The sequence below is a fragment of the Nycticebus coucang genome, chromosome 22 (genome assembly GCF_027406575.1).
Source record: "Nycticebus coucang isolate mNycCou1 chromosome 22, mNycCou1.pri, whole genome shotgun sequence".
NCBI lineage: Eukaryota > Metazoa > Chordata > Mammalia > Primates > Lorisidae > Nycticebus > Nycticebus coucang.
In genome coordinates, this window is record NC_069801.1 from 58,973,344 (window position 1) to 58,993,996 (window position 20,653).

The 20,653-nt window shown below is 41.8% G+C and overlaps 1 protein-coding gene and 1 pseudogene across 1 annotated transcript in view; both read right to left on the reverse strand.

The window, feature by feature from the left end:
• TM2D1 (TM2 domain containing 1) overlaps nt 1-19,628 on the reverse strand; it is a 61,762-nt gene extending 42,134 nt beyond the window's left edge. Inside the window, exons 1-3 of the mRNA XM_053575259.1 lie at nt 19,426-19,628; nt 16,633-16,703; nt 3,053-3,161 (exon numbers count right to left, since the gene is read on the reverse strand). Coding sequence (XP_053431234.1) covers nt 3,053-3,161; nt 16,633-16,703; nt 19,426-19,595 — 350 coding nt within the window. The 5' untranslated portion in view covers nt 19,596-19,628. The remainder of the gene's footprint in view (nt 1-3,052; nt 3,162-16,632; nt 16,704-19,425) is intronic.
• LOC128575727 (uncharacterized) lies at nt 4,571-4,673 on the reverse strand (annotated as a pseudogene).
• Nucleotides 19,629-20,653: the final 1,025 nt, after the last annotated feature.

Below are 20,653 nucleotides of genomic sequence, written 5' to 3' on the forward strand. Positions count from 1 at the left end.
GAATACCCAATGAATAAGAATTGTCTGAGTCATTATCTGGTAGCTGAACGGCAGCTAGCCTTTTGGGAAGCGTGTACCTGATATGCTGGTAGAGGAAAATGATACATCAGGTCTTCTTTGCTTTAAAATCACCCATCACTCTAACTCCTGCTGTTCTGATGTAAGATTCACCAAGCACATTCTACTTTGGAATTGTGGATTTTGCTGAATAAGCCGAATAAGTTGGCCAGTAGACATGGAACATCTGATATTTTTTATCATAATTGATATGTCTTACGAGCATGATTAATATAGTTCAGTTACATTAAACCTAATCTTCCCTGAGATTCTGAAAGAAAAATCAACATCAACCTGGAAATTAAGTAATAGACCACTGTGGTGTTACCATGAATGGGAACATGAGCCTGTAAGGTCCAACCTAAATGGCTTGCTGCTCTCAACAGATGATTTTCTTAGTTGCATTATAACCGATAATATTTTAAACCAGCACTTATTATGTTATTTGTTGTTTGTAAAGTTTAAGGTAGAACTATCAATCTATAAATTTAAAAACTGATTAAACCATATCTAAATACAACATAGGAAATAATTCCTTTTAACAATTTTTACATTACTAATAAGAAATTTTGGAACCAAAAATTAAGTAGTTTAGGATTATACAGCAAAATAGAATCAAAGGTCCCCCATTAACTCAGTGAAGTAGGGTCAAAAGAAAAGAAAAGGATTCTAAGAGTGTTTTTTTTTTTTTTTTTTTGTAGAGACAGAGTCTCACTTTATGGCCCTCGGTAGAGTGCCGTGGCCTCACACAGCTCACAGCAACCTCCAACTCCTGGGCTTAAGCGATTCTCTTGCCTCAGCCTCCCGAGTAGCTGGGACTACAGGCGCCCGCCACAACGCCCGGCTATTCTAAGAATGTTTTTTTAAGAATTCTAACAGAGGCTCAGCACCCGTAGCACAGTGGTCACGGTGCCAGCCACATACACCAAGGGTGGCGGTTTGAACCCGGCCCAGGCCAACTAAACAACTGCAACCAAAAAATAGTCAGGCATTGTGGCGGGCGCCTATAGTCCTAGCTACTTGGGAGGCTGAGGCAAGAGAATCGCTTAAGCCCAGGAGTTGGAGATTGCTGTGAGCTGCGAAGCCACTGCACTCTACCGAGGGTGACAAAGTGAGACTGTACCAAAAAATAGAAAGAATTCTAACAGAAATTGTAGAAATAGCGAAACCGGCTATTTCTTGAAACAACTGCAACTAGGTATCAAATAGAATACAACAATATATGGTTATAAAATAAAAATATAGCTGGGCACAGTGGCTCACACCTGTAATCCTAGCACTCTTGTGGGAGGAACCCTTGAGCTCAGGAATTAAGGACCAGTCTGAGTGAGATAATAGAAAAATTATCAAGGTGTTGTGCCTGCTGCTACTGTCCTATCTACTTGGGAGGCTAAGGCAGGAGGATCACTTAAACCCAGTTGTTTGAGGCTGCTGTGAGTTAGGCTGACACTCTAGCTTAGGCAACAAAGTGAGACTCTCTCGCAAAAAAAAAAAAAAAAAGATAAAAATACAGTGCCAGAAGCTGGGTGCGGTGGCTTATGCCTATAATCCCAGAACTTGGGAGACCAAGGTGGGTGGATTGCCTGAGCTCATAGGTCAAGACCAGCCCGAGCAAGAGTGAGACACCATCTCAAAAAATAGCCAGGCGTTGTGACGGGCACCTATAGTCCCAGCTACCTGGGAGGTTGAGGCAAGAGAATCGCTTCAGTCCAAGAGTTGAAGGTTGCTATAAGCTATGATGCCACGGCACTCTACTGAGGGCAACAAAGTGAGACTTTGCCTCAAAAATACATAAATAAATAAATAAAATAAAATAAAAAATAAAAATATAGTGTCAGGAATTAATAAAAATGGGTAAAAATAAATGCTTACAGTATAAAGCAGATATATAATAAAATTTAAGTTTCATTATAGAAAAAGTAAAAATCAATCTCAACAAAACCTTCAAACAGGCTGGGTGTGGCGGCTCATGCCTATACCCCCAGCACTGTGGGAGGTTGAGGTAGGAGCACTGCCTGAGCTCAGGAGTTTGAGACCAGCCCGAGCAAGAGCAAATCTCCCATCTCTACAAAAGAGAAAAATTAGCCAGGTGTGATAACATGTACCTGTAGTCTCAGCTATTCAACTACTCAGGAGACTAAGGCAGGAGGACGGCTTGATCCCAGGAATCTGAGGTTGCAGTCAGCCATGATGATGTTACTGCACCCTACCCTGGACAACAAATCAAGACTCTCGTCTCAAAAAAAAAAAAAAAAAATCCTGCAAACACAGAATATTCCTAATAAATCTATATGTCTTAGTATCTCAAAGTGATGACTTTTAAGTTCTGTTTGTCATCCGTATCTATTACAAAGAATGAAACCAAGTTTTAAAACACCCTTAACAGGGCGGCGCCTGTGGCTCAGTCGGTAAGGTGCCGGCCCCATATACCGAGGGTGGTGGGTTCAAACCCGGCCCTGGCTGAACTGCAATCAAAAGATAGCTGGGCCTTGTGGCAGGCGCCTGTAGTCCTAGCTACTCGGGAGACTGAGGCAAGAGAATCGCTTAAGCCCAGGAGTTGGAGGTTGCTGTGAGCTGTGTGATGCCACGGCACTCTACCGAGGGCCATAAAGTGAGACTCTGTCTCTACAAAAAAAAAAAATAATAATAAATAAATAAATAAAACACCCTTAACATGCAAATAATAATTACCATTTTTCTAATACAAGCAGTACACAATTCCTATTTGTACTCTAGAAATCCCCCAGTTTTCATAACTGATGTGGTAGCACATAATGACTGCTGTGATTGGCCTTTTGCAGTCTTTATCATCCCACAAAGTCAAGTACTTAGCTCCACTTCACTGGTGAATTACATTTACTAAAAAATGTGCACATTTAAAACATAGGCTTTCTGACCCAAGCAAAAAGATAAAAGATATACTGTCTCTTCAATTCATGGAATCAAGATACAACATAGGCAAGTAACACGAAAATTGTTTTAATACTGTACTTACACATTTCGACAAGATATGGACTTGAAAAAACCAACTTCGTTTCCAGTAAAATGTGTTTCATTGCCACTGAAGTCCTTACAAGTTATGTTGGGTGCTGGAAAACATTGAACTGAAGGCAGGGGGGAAAAAACCATTATTTTTTTTATGTAGCTAATGTCTATAATTAGCAAAGCACAGAATATGTTATAATAAACTGCCCCCAATATAACATTTGACATAAGACTTTAATTTAGGTAGGAAAACTGTATTATAAAGAAGTATATGTACAGCAGCGCCTGTGGCTCAGTGAGTAGGGTGCTAGCCCCATATATGGAGGGTGGTGGGATCGAACCCGACCCCAGCCAAAATGCAACAAAAACAACAAAAAGTAAATAAAGTCTTAAAATAAATAAATAAATAAGTATATGTATTTATATATAAGATAAACATAATGTGGCTCGGACCTGTAGCTCCAGTGGCTAGGGTGACAGCCACATACACTGGAGCTGGCAGGTTCAAATCCAGCCCAGGCCCGCCACACAACAATGACAACTACAATAAAAAAATAACCGAGCATTGTGGTGGGCACCAGTAGTCCCACCTACTTGGGAGGCTGAGGCAAGAGAATCACTTAAGCCCAAGAGTTGGAGGTTGCTGTGAGCTGTGACGCCTACGCACTCTACCCAGGGCGATAGCTTGAGACTCTGTCTCAAAAAAAAAAAGAAAAATCAGAAGTATGTTTTGTTTTAGTGTGAGTTACCGTTACTGTATTTGTTTGTTGTAAAGGTGGACATTTAGCATTCAGTGCAGTTTTCAATAAAAAGTAATTAAAATTTCAAACAAACAAAAAAAAAGAAAAGATGAACATAACGTGATAGTGGTCACTCAACATACGAATACCAGAATCGCCACACTGGATTAGATGCACGGCTGTCTAACTCGATCTCTTATCTCTGACAAAGGTGCCGAGGAAAGAACTGCACAATATTACTGCCCTTTCCTTCATCTCTAAGAAAATGAATATTTCTCAAAATTTTCCTGGTACCTCATCAGACAATTTATCTATTAAATTATTCAACATAGGTTCAGAGCCTGTAGCACAGTGGTTACAGCACCAGCCACATGCACCGAGGCTGGCAGCTTCAAGCCTGGTCCAGGCCAGATAAACGCAATGACAACTGCAACAAAAAAAAAAGCCGGGTGTTTTGGCAGGCTCCTTTAGTCCCAAGCTGAAGCAAGAGAACTGCTTAAGCCCAAGAGTTTGAGGTTGCTGTGAGCTGTGACACCACAGCACTCTACCGAGGGTGACCTAATGAGACTCTGTCTCAAAATAAATAAATAAAAAATAAAAATAAATTATTCAATGTAACTGTATTTTCAGCCTATAACAACTATTGTAGATGATGGTTGGCATTAATAGATTCTTTTTTAAATTTTCTGATAATTAGGCAATTTTTAAAATATACAGTACAGTTGAAAAAATTATACAGTGATCGCCCACACACCCACCACATACATTTTATAATTTTCATCTTCTTCACATGTAAGGAATTTGTTCATAGGGAGGCCACGACTTTTGTGTGCCCCTCACCACAATCACCCCAGACGCCTGTTGGATGAATAGATTCTTTTTATTCATTCTAAATGTATTTGTTTCTTGATTCCCTTTAGGGTTTAATGCAGCATATTATTTCAGCATTTTGCAATCTAATCTTTACTCACACCCCAGATGACATAAGAGGAATACTTACAAAGCTTACTATGTGCCAAGCAGCCACTGTCCTGAATGCTTTATAGCCTCACAGTGCAAAGAATAAGAACTCTGGAATGAGAATGACCTACCTGAGCATTGCCCCTTTCAGAATCCTAGATTCCTTATAGGTAAAAATACTATGATGACACCTACCTCATAGAACCACGTGGGGATTAAATAGTATATAAAAAATAACTAACACAAGGTGTAGCTTACAGTAGGTTCTCCATAAATGTCAGTGTCTTTTCTTCCCTCAACATTTAACCTAAAGTGCAGTTGGGCTGGTTTCAGCACATGCTTCTCTCTACCTTTAGCAACAGTAACTACAGATCTTTTTTGTGGGGAAGAAAATGCAAATAGAACCCTGTATAATAAAGTAAAAAAAGAGGAACCCCAGAGTTTTAGGAAAATGATATTTTACCTTAATTAAGATTTCCAACATGGCAGTGCCCACAGCTCAGTGGTTAGGGCACCGGCCACATGCACCAGGGCTGGTGGGTTTGAACCCAGCCCCGGCCTGCTAAAAACAAAAAAAATAGCTGGGCGTTACGGTGGGCGCCTGTAGTCTACTCAGGAAGCTGAGACAATAGATCGCTTAAGCCCAAGAGTTTGAGGTTGCTGTGAGCTGTAACGCCATAGCACTCTACCCAGGGCAACATAGTGAGACTGTCTCAAAAATAATAACAACAACAATAAATAAGAACAACATAGAGACTACTTTGTGTGAATTGATTTTAAAGACTTTAGAACTCACTATTAATAGGGCGGCTCCTGTGGCTCAGTGAGTAGGTCACCAGCCCCATATACCAAGGGTAGTGAGTTCAAAACTGGCCCTGGCCAAACTGCAACCAAAAAATAGCCAGGCACTATGGCAGGTGCCTGTAGTCCCAGCTACTCGGGAGGCTGAGGCAAGAGAATCACTTAGGCCCAGGAGTTGGAGGTTGCTGTGAGCTGTGTAAGGCCACGGCACTCTACCGAAGGCCATAAAGTGAGACTCTGTCTCTACAAAAAAAAAAAAAAAGTCACTATTAATAGAGGGACTTCACCCAGCAAAACACAAGCAATGTAACCTGGCTTATTGTACCCTCAATGATTCTCCATTAAAAAAAAAAAGGGTGGTGCCTGTGGCTCAAAGGAGTAGGGCACCGGTCCCATATGCTGGAGGTGGCGGGTTCAAACCCAGCCCCAGCCAAAAACTTCAAAAAAAAAAAAAAAATTATTAAGAAAGAAAAAATAAAGAATTAAAAAAAAAAAAAAAAAAAAAGAGGCTTGGCCCCTATGGCTCAACTGGCTGGTGGATTTGAATCTAGCCCAGACCCGCCAAACAACAATGATGGCTGTAACCAAAAAATAGCCGGGTATTGTGGTGGGCACCTATAGTCCCAGCTACCTGGAAGGCTGAGGCAGGAGAATTGCTAGAGCCCAGGAGTTGGAGGTTGCTGTGAGCTGTGACTTTACGGCACTCTACCCAGGGGGACAGCTTGAGGCTCTGTCTCAAAAAAAAAAAAAAAAGAAAAGAAAATAACAAACCTGAATTTAAGTCCAAACTTTGTCACTTAACCAGTATATTTCTTTTGGGCAGATTGCAAAACCCCTCTGAATCTGTTTCCCATCTGTGAAAAGGGGATATATACTCTATCCTGCTGATACAGATGTATTACGCAGCATATAGCACGTAAAGCATGGGGATTGGTTAGAGAAAGTGTTCCCCACCACAGGAAACTGGAGAACTTCAATGTTGAGATGACTAACAGAACTTCACATGAGGAATGAATGTAACATTGTAAGTGGCTGTAAAATCAATATAAGACTTAGTAATATGAAATTAATCAATTCAAAAGAAACTTAGAACCCTGGAGTTTATTCACTTATACATACTTTATAATTGTTTCATTTTATTCTTATAAAAAAGAGAAGCCTGATAGGTAAGCAAAAGTAATCTGTTCTTCTTTCCTTTTATAATCAGAAAAACTGAATTTTAATTTTCAAGAAATTAAATGAATTGGCTCAGCACCCATAGCATAGTGGTTAAGGCGCTGGCCACATGCACGGATGCTGGCAAGTTTGAACCCAGCCGGGGCCAGCTAAACAACAATGACAACTGCAACAAAAAAATAACCGGGCGTTGTGGCAGGTGCCTGTAATCCCAGCCATTTGGGAGGCTGAGGCAAGAGACTCGCTTAAGCCCAAGAGTTGGAGGTTGCTGTGAGTGCTAGGGCACTCTACTGAGGGCGACATAGTGAGACTGTCTCAAAAAATAAATTAATTAATTAAATGAGTTGATTAGAGAGTAGATAATATTCTTTTAAGTCCTAAATTTAATACTCATCACTCTTAATACTCTTTCCATTATACCATGATAATTCCACACTAACACTGATTTCAGCAATAACCAAAATAAATCAACATGACAAAATTAAAGAAGTCAGTTACCAATAAACGATAACTAGGAGACAAAATGAAGCAACATGCTACAAGACTGAGAACTATTCAATTTGCAGTTTTTTTCAAAAAGGTTTGGTTCTGGCCAATGTCTAGGATTTAGATAGTATTAATTCAATCACTAACTATGTTTATTTCTCAATTATGAAAAGCACTACTTTTTTAAATGCAAAAAAGTTAAACCAGAAATAATCAGACAATGAAGTTTCATAACAGTAAAAAGTACTAACCTAGGGAGGAGTAGGGAGGTTAGAATCCTGTCCCAGTTAACTGCCTCTGGACTCCAGTCCTTTTTTTTCTTGAGGCAGGGTCTTGCTCTGTCACACAGGATAGAATGCGATGGTGTCATCACAGCTCACTGCAACCTCAAACTCCCTAGGGACTAGCTCATCTTCCTGCCTCAGCCTCTCAAGTGGCCAGGACTACAGGCTTACACCACCACACCCAGTTAATTTTTTTGTTTTTTTTTATACAGAGAGGGTCTGATTGTGTTGCTCAGGCTGGTCTCAAACTCCTGGTCTTAAATGATCTTCCTGCTTTGGCCTCCCAAACAGCTAGGACCCTAATCTTGATCCCTTAAAGGGCCAGACTGGAGGGCGGCGCCTGTGGCTCAGTCGGTAGGGCGCCGGCCCCATAAGCTGAGGGTGGTGGGTTCGAGCTCGGCCCCGGCCAAACTGCAACCAAAAAAATAGCCGGGCGTTGTAGCGGGCGCCTGTAGTCCCAGCTACTTGGGAGGCTGAGGCAAGAGAATCACCTAAGCCCAGGAGTTGGAGGTTGCTGTGAGCTGTGTGAGGCCATGGCACTCTACCGAGGGCCATAAAGTGAGACTCTGTCTCTACAAAAAAATAAAAAAAAAGGTCAGACTGGATATGATTTCTGTAACAGGTTATATAATGACCAGCTAATTTGATGTGCCAATCTAGAACTAAAGTGAAACAAAACCTAGAAATGAAGTTTACAAGAGCCAACCCCATCTTCACATTCCCAACAGTGAAAGACAGCTTCCTTCTAGACCCAATCTGCAACTATTATAGTAAAGAACATTTCAGGTCTGACCATCAATTGATGGTGAATCTAGGGGGAGCTTTTGAAGAAAAATGAGATATTTACATGGTCTTGATGAGCCTCCCTTAGACTGTTGAAAAGAAAATCTGAGTGATGAACAATTAACATCAACGATAAGAATGACAGTTATCATGTGGTCCTCAGTGTGAAATACTGAGAAAGAAAACCCATCACTTACGTAATTCTTTAGCCTGGAATATATCACCTAAACCTCATCGTAAGGAAATGACAGATAATACCCAAGGAGGTACATTCTATTAAAAGCAAAGGGTTTGGGACCGGGCATGGTGGCTCATGCCTGTAATCCCTGTACTCTGGGAGGCAGAGGCAGATGGATTGACGGAGCTCACGAGTTGGAGACCAGCCTGAGCAAGAGTGAGACCCTATCTCTAAAAATAGCCGGGTGTTGTGGTGGGTGCCATAGTCCCAGCTACTGGGGAAGCTGAGGCAAGAGAATCACTTGAGCCCAAGAGTTTGAGGTTGCAGTGAGCTATGACACCTCTCACTTAGTCACCTTAGGGGGTGACTAAGTGAGACTCTGCCTCAAAAAAAAAAAAAATAAAATAAAGGTTTTATAGTCATCAAACATGCTGGTTGGTCACCAGTGCCATAAAAGACAAAGAAAGCTGTGGAAATGTTACAAACCAAAGAAAACTAATTTGTAACTTCATGTTAATCTGAAATTTAAAAGAAAAAACTAAAGGCAAAAATTGATTTTAAGATCCTGTTAAGAAAAGAAAATGCTATAAAGGCATTATCTGGGTCATTTGATAAAATTAGAATGTGGATTAAAGCATGTGTACTAATATTAACTTTAGTAAAGTTTACAACTGAACTGTGTTTATGTTAAAAGAATATCTTTATTTTTAAGAAAAACACAAAAGTATTTAGGGGCCAAAGAAAGAATATCTATCAACAAATGCAGAGAGAGAGAGAGCAGGAGCGTGCAGGAGAGCGGGGACTCACGCAGACACGGGCGAAGCAGGAAGGGTAACACAGAACCAGTCGGTGAACGTGGACAAAGGCACGTAGGGTGTTCTTTGCACATTCTTTTTTTTTTTTGCAGTTTCTGGCCAGGGCTAGATTCAAACCTACCAGCCTTGGTGTGTGTGGCTGGCACTCTAGCTGCTGAGCTATAGGTGCTGAGCCAAATTTTCATATTTTTAATGTGTTTAAATCCTTTGCAGTAATTCTTTATGATCCTCAAAGCTTGTTTCTTTGATCAGCATAAGCCCCTTCATTAGGCTCCTATGTCCTTCTGATGTGACTCTAGTATTCTTTTTATTTATTTATTTAATTTTTTTTTGCAATTTCTGGCCAGGGCTGGGCTTGAACCCACCTGCGCCCTGCCCCTTTGAGCCACAGGCGCCACCCTCTTTGCACATTCTTATTTTGTAACTTTTCTGTAAATTTTAAATTATTTCCAAGTAAAAAGATTAAAAATAACTACTCTTTGTAAAATTAATTTACGCTGTTACAAATTAGCATGACAGTGGTTATCCACTAAGGCAGAGCAGCGAATTAGGGAGTGTGAGAGGGGCTCCCGGGCATGCTGATAATGAGCTCCATCTGGGAGCATTCACAAGTGTGTTTAGTTTGTAAAAATTATTTAAATTATATTTAGATAACACAATGGCATGTATTTGTGTAATAAAGAAATAAATTACATTCATGTGTGCTTTTCTGTACAAATAGGTTATACTGGCTTGGCACCTGTAGCACTGGGGTTATGGCACCAGCTACGTGCACCAAGGGTGGCCGGTTCAAACCTGTCCAGGGCCATCTAAACAACAGTGACGACCACAACAAAAAAACAGCTGGGTGTTGTGGTGGGTGACTGCAGACCCAGCTACTTGGGAGGCTGAGGCAAGAGAATCATTTAACCGCAAGAGTTGGAGGTTGCTGTGAACTGTGATACTACAGCACTCTACTGAGGGTGACCTAGTGAGACTCTGTCTCAAAAAAAAAAAAAAATAGGTTATACTTTAATATGAGCTTAGGGAAATAAAAAAAGACCTCTGTCAAAGCAGCAAAATTTTCTGGGAGTCTAAATATTTTTTGTACTTCAGTAATAGGAAAATGAAAAATACTTGCTGACATGTGACCATATGGTCTAAACAGAACTCTCCCTCCCAGCAGGGGTTATACGTCCTTTTGCCTATCACCTTTACTACCTAGGAAATGCCTGCCTCGTAGGAACCTTTCAGTAAATATATATAAATAAATTTCAATAACATTTTATAATATAAATTTTTACTGTCTGAATTTAATAATCAAATTAATTTTGTGTTTTGGTTTTTCTTTTTTTTTGAGTCTCACTATGTCACCCTCAGTACAGTGCTGTGGCATCACAGCTCACAGCAACCTCAAATCTTGGGTTTACTCGGTCCTCTTGCCTCCGCCTCCCAAGTAGCTGGGACTACAGGTGTTTGCCATAATGCCCAGCTATTTTTTTTATTGTGGTTGTCATTGTTGTTTGGCAAGCCCCGGGCTGGATTCAAACCCGCCAGCTCCAGTGTATGTGGTTGGCACCCTAGGCGCTGAGCTACAGGCGACAAGCCTAATTTTGTTTTTAAATTTTCATTATAAAGACTTTCTGGCGGTGCCTGTGGCTCAATGAGTAGGGCGAGGGCCCCAAATACTGAGGGTAGCGGGTTTGAACCCAGCCCTAGCCAAACTGCTGCAAAAAAATAGCCGGGCATTGTGACAGGCACCTGTAGTCCCAGCTACTCAGGAGGCTGAGGCAAGAGAATTGCCTAAGCCCAGGAGTTGGAGGTTGCTGTGAGCTGTGATGTCACAGCACTCTACTGAGGGCAATAAAGTGAGACTGTTTCTAAAAAAGAAAAAAGAGACTTTCTTCGTGAGAAGGGGCAGGCTTATTTAGAGTTTGTTATTTTTTTGAGACATAGTCTTACTATGTTGCCTGGGCAGAGTGCCATGGCATCACAGCTCACAGCAACCTCAAACTCTTCAGCTTAAGTGATTCTCTAGCCTCAGTCTTCCAAGTAGCTGGGACTATAGGTGCCCGCCACAACACTCGGCTATTTTTTTTTTTGGTTGTAGCTGTCGTTGTTTGGCAGGACGGGCTGGATTTGAACTCACCAGCTCCGGTACATGTGGCTGGCATCCTAATCGTTGAGCTATGCCAAGCCTTTAGAGAACTTTCTATGCTAACCCAAGAAAGAGAGACTTATTTGCAACTGTCATCCTTCATCCAGTTTCCTGGGCTTTCACGGGTATCTGAAGAACTATTCGTCTTTTGGCATATGGAGTAAGTGGGCAAGAGGCGGCGGCAGGGTGAGGTGTGAGGCACAGAAGAAAGTGAGACTCAGGTGTGGCTTTCTGAGAAAGTGTTCAGGATCAGCCATCTCGGTTGTGTGCCTGTGGAGCAATGCCCTACTTCCAACACATTTCAGTCTGATTGCAAACACACATTTGGTTTTTCATTTTAAGTTTTATATGTGCTATATATAATTATACATATTATAATCACAAGATAGATTAATCACAAGATAGACAAGTCTACCACATTCTACCTATAATCAGAATCACTTCAAGGAGTGAAATTCAATATTAAGATACATAATGAAGGTGCCTAATCTATGACCCCCAAAGCTTGTAAAATTACAGGCTTCTCCCTCTTTTTCTTCTAATGAATATTTTATTTTATAGGATCACAATGGATGATAACAAATTTGCTGGACAGCTTAGAGAATTCCTAGAATGTAATCAAATTTGTTCATTTGAATCTCTTGAAATCTGGTACAAACCCAATAATTAAAATCTTAGGAACGAAAAAAAAATCTTAGGAATGTCCCTAAATTGAGATCTCATGTATTTACCTAGAAAGCACTTCTACACATTATTGGAATCTTTCTGTCTTAAATGCATATACAAAGATAATCTTAAAGTATTGCTATTTTGGCCAGGTGAGGTGGCTCACACCTGTAATTCTAGCACTCTCGGAGGCCAAGGTGGGTGGATTGCTTAAGCTCACAAGTTCAAGACCAGCCTGAGCAAAAAGCAAGTTCCTGTCTCTATTAAAAATAAAAAAACTAAGGCAAGAGGATTGCTTGAGTCCAGGAGTTGGAGGTTGCTGTGAGCTATGACTCCATGGCACTCTACCCAGGGTGATTCTGTCTCAAAAAAAAGTATTGCTATTCAGAAACATGTTTTAAATATTTATTCTACACACCATCATCTATAACTCCCCCTCATGGTCTTCTCTCTGTGGGTGTGTGTTATTTTCTAATTGGCTTTGGGGGATTATTTGGTCTTTCATCTCGCCCCCCCCCACCCCACTTTTTATTCTCACAACAGGCTGCTAAGTTGTCTTTGAATCACCTTCAGACTTTAAAGATTTAGTTAAAAAAAAAAAAAAAAGGCTTTCTCAATAAACAGGCTAGGCATCTGTAGCTCAGTGGTTAGGGCACCAGCCACATGCACAGGGGCTGGTGGATTCAAACCCGGATGGGGCCTGCTAAATAACAACAACAGCAATAACCAAAAAACAGCCGGGTGCTGTGGTGGGCACCTGCAGTCCTGGCTACTGGGAGGCTGAGGCAAGAGAATTGCTTAAGCCCAAGAGTTTGAGGTTGCTGTGAGCTGTGACGCCACAGCATTCTACTGAGGGTGACAAAGTGAGACTCTGTCTCAAGAAGAATAAAATAAAAAAATAAAAATAAATAAATATGCTTGTTAAATGACATTGGGCCAACCAGGAACCATCTTATGATCACATCAGCCAGGTGCCACAATTCACGCCTATAATCCTAGCACTACGGGAAGTCAAGACAGGAGGATCTCTTGAGCCCAGGAGTTCAAGACCAGCCTGAGCAAGAGCGAGACCCCATCTCTACTAAAACTAGAAAGACTAGCCAGGCCATGGTGGCATGTGCCTGTGATCCCGGCTACCCAGGAGGCTGGGGCAGGAGGATCACTTGAGCCCAAGAGTCTGAGGAGCTATGCTGATGCCACGGCACTCTAGCTTGAGCAACAGAGTAAGACTCTGTTTCAAAAAAAAAAAAATACTACAAGCAAATGAAGTATACTTATAACTAAAAAAGATTACTTACAAAGCTCCTTTAAGTTTCATATCTTTAAGTTGAATAAATGTATACATAGTAAGCAATGTCTACTGTGCAAGTCACATCTATATCCTTTCACTTGCTAAGTTTTTACTACTTCAGAAATGTAGCGAAAAGTCAATTATAAAAATGCAGTATTTTTTAAGGTTGCGCAACCTTGACCAGAACACAAACTTTATTTCTGCCTCTTAAGCCGTTCTTTCTCTTTTTTCCCCCTTCATAAATGTATTTATTATTTATTTTATTAAATCATAGCTGTGTACATTAATGCAATCATGGGGTACCATGTGTTGGTTTTATATACAATTTGAAATACTTTCATCAAACTGGTTAACATAGCCTTCACTGCATTTTCTTAGTTATTGTGTTAAGACATTTATATTCTACACTTAGTAGATTTAACTTGTACCCTTATAAGATGCACTGTAGGTGTGGTCCCACCAATCGCCCTCCCTCCACCCATCCTCCCCCCTCCCCTTTCCCCTCCTTCTTGGACTATAGTTGGGTTATAGCTTTCATATGAAAAGTGTAGGTGCTTATAAATTAGTTTCATAGTAGGGCAGTTTCATAGAAGTATCCATAGTAGGCTATTGGATACTTCTTCCATTCTTAAGATACTCTGCTAAGAAGAATATGTTCCATGTAAACATAAAAGAGGTAAAGTCTCCATCTTTTTAAGGCTGCATAATATTCCATGGTGTACATATACCACAATTTATTAATCCATTTGTGGATCGATGGGCACTTGGGCTTCTTCCATGACTTAGCAATTATGAATTGGGCTAATACAACTTATTTTCAAATACCTCTTCTGACTAGAATAAGGCTAACAGCACAGTAAAATATAAAGATATAAAGTTAAAAGGAGGTTGCTGTGAGCTATGATGCCACAGCACTCTATCCAGGAAGATAGCTTGAGACTCTGTCTGGGGGGGGGAGGGGGAGGAGTAGAGCATAGGCCGTGATGCAAGTGCTGGGCAGTAGCTATAAACACGGATGAAGTTCTGACCCCTGCCATCTACCTCCTGCTGTGCTGTCTAATTCCTAATAGGCCAAGGACCTATAATGCTGGGCGGGGTGCTGGGGACTGCAGAGGCTGTGGAGGGTACAGGTAGTAGGGATTGTCAAGGGGTACAAAGTTACAGACAAAAGAAATAAGTTCTGGTGTTCTACAGCACAGTAGGGTGACTACGGTTAACAATGTTGTATTGCGTATTGCAAAGTACCTAAAAGAGAAAATTTTAAATAGTCTCATCAAAAACAAATGATAAATGTATTAGGTGATGAATATGCTAAATATCCTAATTTAGTTACTACACAATATATACATGTATCAAACATCACAATGGACCCCATAAATATTGTGTTGATTAAAAAGGAAAAAAAAAGGGTGGCGCCTGTGGCTCAAGGGGTAGGGCGCCGGTCCCATATGCTGGAGGTGGCGGGTTCAAACCCAGCCCTGGCCAAAAAAAAGGAAAAAAAAAAAAAAAGGCTCGGCGCCCGTAGCACAGTGCTTACAGAGCCAACCACATGCACTGAGGCTGATGGGTTCAAACCTGGCCAGGGCCAACTGCAACAAAAAAATAGTTGGGCGTTGTGGTGGGCACCTGTAGTCCCAGCTACTGGGAGGCTGAGGCAAGAGAATCGCCTAAGCTCTGATGCCACGGCACTCTACTGAGGGCCACATAGTGAGATTCTGTCTAAAAAAAAGAAAATAAAGAATGCTAATAGCTAATAACTAACACCTACCAGCCTCCCACAAGCAACATATGCTCCTTTAGAAGACTAAACAATAATTTATTAAGTTTAATCTGGCATTACACTATTTTAGAATACAAGCTCCCCAAAATCATTAGACTGATGGTTCATCCATTATTAAAATACCTAAGAAAATACTGATGCAAACTTAAAATCCTCACCATACTGTGTTCATACCTGGGATGTGCCTGAGTACAGTTTGCAAGCACATAATAAGGGTTATATAGCTCCTCACTGTGCCTTATTGGATGAACAGTCTCATTTCATGTTCTTTTTGAGTAATTCAAACATTTAAGATGGCTTGGCACCCATAGCACAGTGGTTACGGCACAGGCCACATGCACCAAGGCTGGCAGATTTGAACCCAGCCTGGGCCTGCTAAACAACAATTACAACTGCAACAACAAAAAAAAACTGGGTGTTGTGGCGGGCGCCTGTAGTCCCAGCTACTTGGGAGGCTGAGGCAAGAGAATCGCTTAAGCCCAAGAGTTGGAGGTTGCTGTGAGCTGTGACACCACAGTACTCTACTGAGGGCAATATAATGAGACTCTGTCTAAAACAAAAAAAGAAAAGAGGGTGGCACCAGTGGCTCAACGGAGTAGGGCGCCAGCCCCATATGCCGGAGGTGGCGGGTTCAAACCCAGCCCCAGCCAAAAACTGCAAAAAAAAAGAAAGAAAGAAAGAAAAGAAGCACCTTTATATAGCATACTTTGGAAAAAGTACCTAGAAGAAAATTTTGAATATTTAAATGTGGCTCAGCACCTGTAGCTCAAGCAGCTAAGGCGCCAGCCATATACACCAGAACTGGGGGGTTCAAATCCAGCCCGGGCCTGCCAAACAACAGTGACAACTACAACTAAAAAACAGCCAGGCATTGTGGTGGGCGCCTGTAGTCCCAGTTACTTGGGAGGCTGAGGCACTTAAGCCCAAAATTAGATGTTGCTGTAAGCTGTAACGCCACGGCACTCTACCCTGGGTGACAGCTTGAGGCTGTCTCAAAAAAAAAAAAAAAAAAAAGGAAATAAAGAAATGAATGAGGCATCAAGAAAGCTACATAGCTCGGCACCTGTAGCACAGTGGTTACAGCACTGCTGGTGGGTTCCAACCTGCCTCGAGCCAGCTAAACAACGACAACTGCAACAACAACAAAAAATAGCCAGGTGTTATGGTGGGTACCTGTAGTCCCAGCTACTTGGGAGGCTGAGGCATGAGAATTGCTTAAGCCCAAGAGTTTCAGGTTGCTGTGAGCTCTGATGTCACAGCACTCTACGGAGGACAACATGAGACTCTTGTTTCAAATAAATAAATAAAATGAAATACTGACAACCTCTAGCTAGTTCTCCAATTTTAAATTGTTCTAAAAACTAAATAATGTTATAATATAAGAAAAAAACACATTTATTAATTACTTTTAGTAATCATATATTGATCTATAATAATGTTTTAAAAAGCATGTTTAAAAATTACATTTAAAGACATGTTACTGCAAGTCTTACCATGAGCTGTGTAATTCGTACAGTTAGCTGGTTCTTGTGTAGCTTCATTTATTTTTGGATCTTTACAGATGTATGTAAAAATAAGTTAAGGAAACATGGACTACATTCCAACACAAAACTTCATCATGTCTTTAATAGCTCATATTACACACTCATGTTGCTACTCACATATAAACAGAGGCTGCTAGTTTGTCCAAGCCAATAAGCGTAAATACAAATATACTTTTACTGTTGCTAAATACATACTTGAACATTAACTTATTATAGGAAAAGTCTATTAACACATATAAGCACTAGCAGAGGATGCTGCCTTTAAAGAACATTAATCAGGATAGAAGCATAAAGCAAAACTTAAAATAAAAATCTTTACCAAATTATTTTAAGAGGGCTTCAGGATAAAAACAAATCAGTTTCCAGAGACCTCAATGGAATTAATTTACATGGCACTTGACATTACCATATACAGTATTTCACGTAACACAAATAGCCTTGTGAGGTAGATCCTATCATCCCAGCATCACAGAAGCACAAACTGAGGCTCAAAGTTTAAATGGCTTATCCAAAGTCCGATAAATAATAGGTAGTAAAATCAAGTTTCTTAATTGCAAGCTAGAACACTTTCCCACAGACTGCAAGGAAAATGATTGTTTTCTGCATAGTCACCCTCCAATAGGATTTTAAGTTTTTGAAAACAGGTGTAATAATCCTCCTCTAAAAGATGTTCAAAACATTTGATGGGGGGAAGTTTGTCTGCTCAATCTTACTGCTGACACTAAAATGGGGTAGGTACAGTACTCGTAAGATGTCTCTGGAGATAGCCTGACCCCTGTTTAAGGTTTCTGAATCATTTTTAGGAAACCTTATCTGTATGCTAGCAATAACAGACATTTCCAGTTGTCATCACCTCATAGTCCTGCATGCTCAGTCAACCACTACATACTGCCCAATTATTTTCTTAGAATCTCCCAGAAATTTCTACCAAGAAAATGACTCAATTGGATGGGCCAGGCCTGGGGGTTCATGCCTGTAATCCTAGCACTGTGGGTGGCCAAGGTGGGTGGATTGCTTGAGCTCACGAGTTCGAGACCAGCCTGAGCAAGAGCGAGACCCCCGTCTCCACTGAAAATAGAAAAACTGAGGCAAGAGGATCGGTTGAGCCCGAGTTGGAGGCTGCCGTGAGCAGCACTCTACCCAGAGTGATGGCTTGAGACTGTCTCAAAAAAAAAAAAGAAAAGAAAAGGCTCAGCGCCTGTGGCTCAAGCGGCTAAGGTACCAGCCACATGCACCTGAGCTGGTGGGTTCGAATCCAGCCTGGACCCACCAAACAATGACGGCTACAACCAAAAAACAGCCGGGCGTCATGGCGGGCACCTATAGTCCCAGCTACTTGGGAGACAGAGGTAAGAGAACTGCTTGAGCCCAGGAGCTGGAGGTTGCTGTGAGCTGTGATGCCATGACACTCCACCCAGGGTGACAGCTTGAGGCTCTGTCTCAAAAAAAAAAAAAAAAAAAAAAAAGAAATAAAGAAAAAGAAAATGACTCAACTTACTAGAACATTGATTCTCAAACTCCAAGCACCAATGACACTCACCAAGTCAGAGCAATTTGTAAAAATCTAATAACTATCTTTCACCAACTCACATAAAAGTACTGTAGAATTTTCTTAATTTTAAGATTTTCTTTTCTTTCTTTCTTTCTTTTTTTTTTTTTGAGACAAGAATCTTGGCACTTCGTTGCCCTGGTAGAGTACAGTGGCATCACAGCTCACACCAACCTCAAACTCTGGGCTCAAGCAATCTTCCACGTGTAGCTGGGACGACAGGTGACTGCCAGGACACCCAGCAATTTTTTAGAGACGGGTCTTGCTCTTGCTCAGGCTGGTCTCCATCCCATCCATGAGCTCAGGCAATCCACTCGCCTCAGCCTCCCAGAGTGCAAGGATTACAGGTGTGAGCCACCGAGCCCATCCCCAAGATTTTCTCTCATGTAATCTTTCTTCTATCTCTGGCTTCTGGTATTAGTTTTTTTCTGTCCTCCATTTTTATAAAAACAGTATTAAATTTTGTGCAAAAGTGGCTATTTTAGTTTGAAAGTAACTTACATTTACCTTGTTCCTTCATTTATCACAAAGTTGTGTTATAAGACCCACTTAATCCTTCACCCAGTTTCCTCATCTGTAAATAAACAGCTTACACATATAGCCCCTACTATGCCAGGCACTGTACTCACAGATCTTTAAGTTGGTACCATTGTTGCCAACACTTTTTACTCAAGAGAAAACAGACTTCAAGTAATTTGTTCAAGGTTACAAAGTGCAGCAGGAATTCCCGCCCTGCCCCCAGCATGTCACCTAGTTGGAGGACGGCAAGGTAATATACCTTATGTAAAATTAAGGATCAATGGGCAACATACACTGGCTGCACATCAATCACTTAATTGTCGTCTCCCAAATCTGAAAACTTTTCCAGGGTAGGATTTATCAATCTTTGTATTACCAGGACCCAGAACAAAGGCTGGCATACTTCAGGATCTAAATGTTACATAAGTAAGCACACCGGTAAAAGAAAAAATATATATATGTGGATTAGAAAAGAGAATGCCAACGACTACCTAAGGATATCACCAAGGTGGCCTCACCGTCCCCACACCTCTCTTCGCCTCCAGGGGTCCCTCGGTCAGGAGAGACCACGGGTCACTGTTTCCTTCAGTACAGCCCCAGCCCCTCCTGAGGCCGTCACCCCCTTGCGCCCCCAGCTCTACCTCGCCACACTGGGGTACGCTCCCCACGGAGGATATTGTCCCACTCTGAGGTCCTCGCACTTAAGCAACTCCTCGCCCCCGGTGGCGACTATGGCGGCAGCCCCCCAAGGTCTGGTGGTGACTGAAATGAGCCACAGGACACCGAGGAACTGGGCGTCCACGGCCCCCGGAGGCAGCAGCCCGGAGCCCCAGGCGGCCGCCATGTTGGACCGGCGCGTCACCGCTACTTCCGGTTCCGCCTCCTCCCAGGCGCGAACCGGAGACGGGCGGAGGGAACGAGGCTCTTAAAGGGACCACGCTGGGGACACAGGCAAGAACGCCCCTCTGGCTGGTTCTCTTTCTTGGGAACCTGTGAAATCATCTAGGAGGTCTTTTTTTTTAAATCCACGTTACCCGTCTGTCTCCCGGGGCGAATTTCCCTACGACCCCCTGGAAGGAGCGAAGGTTGGTCTCTGAGCGCTGCAAGAAGGAAAGGTTTAGGGAAGCAGCGCCGCCCGCCCCGCGCTCCCGCGCTGCTTGGCTCCGTGGTTCACGGAGCACCTCCCCAGAGGTGCGGGCGGCTCCTGGCGTGGGGACGGGCACGTTCCCCGCTTCCCTTGGGAATCCTGAGAGCATTGGGACCAGGTTCCAAGACGCTGAAAGCACACTGGCCTTACTTACTGAGTGACTCAGAATAATATTGATGTTTGCCGGATTTCCGAATCTGTATTCTTACTGGTTATGGTGTAAAGTCTCCTTGTTAAACCTTGAGAAGGATTGAGGGAAGGCTGCGATGAGGAGGACTTAAGAACTCCGTATGGCAAAGAGAAACATCACACCTTTTAAAAATAAGACTCAGTTAATTGGTGGGACCACACCTACGGTGCATCTTACAAGAGTACATGTGAAACTTACTAAATGTAGAATATAAATGTTTTAACACAATAACTAAGAGAAACCCAGAAAGGCTGTGTTAACCAGTGTGATGAAAATATTTCAAATTGTATATAAAATCAGCGCATGGTACCCCATGATTGCATTAATGTACACAGGTATGATTTAATAAAAAAAAATAAGAAAATAAGACTCAGCAAATAATTTGTATTTGTTTATTTTTGAGAAAGGTCTTGAGATGGTTTTTTTTTTTTTTTTTTTTGTAGAGACAAGGCCTTGGTTCTTGCTCTAGCTCAGGCTGGTCTGGCCTCAAGCAATTCTCCCCCCTGGGTCTCCCAGGGCGCCAGGATTACAGGCCTGAACAACAGCCTCTTTCTAAAATTATCTC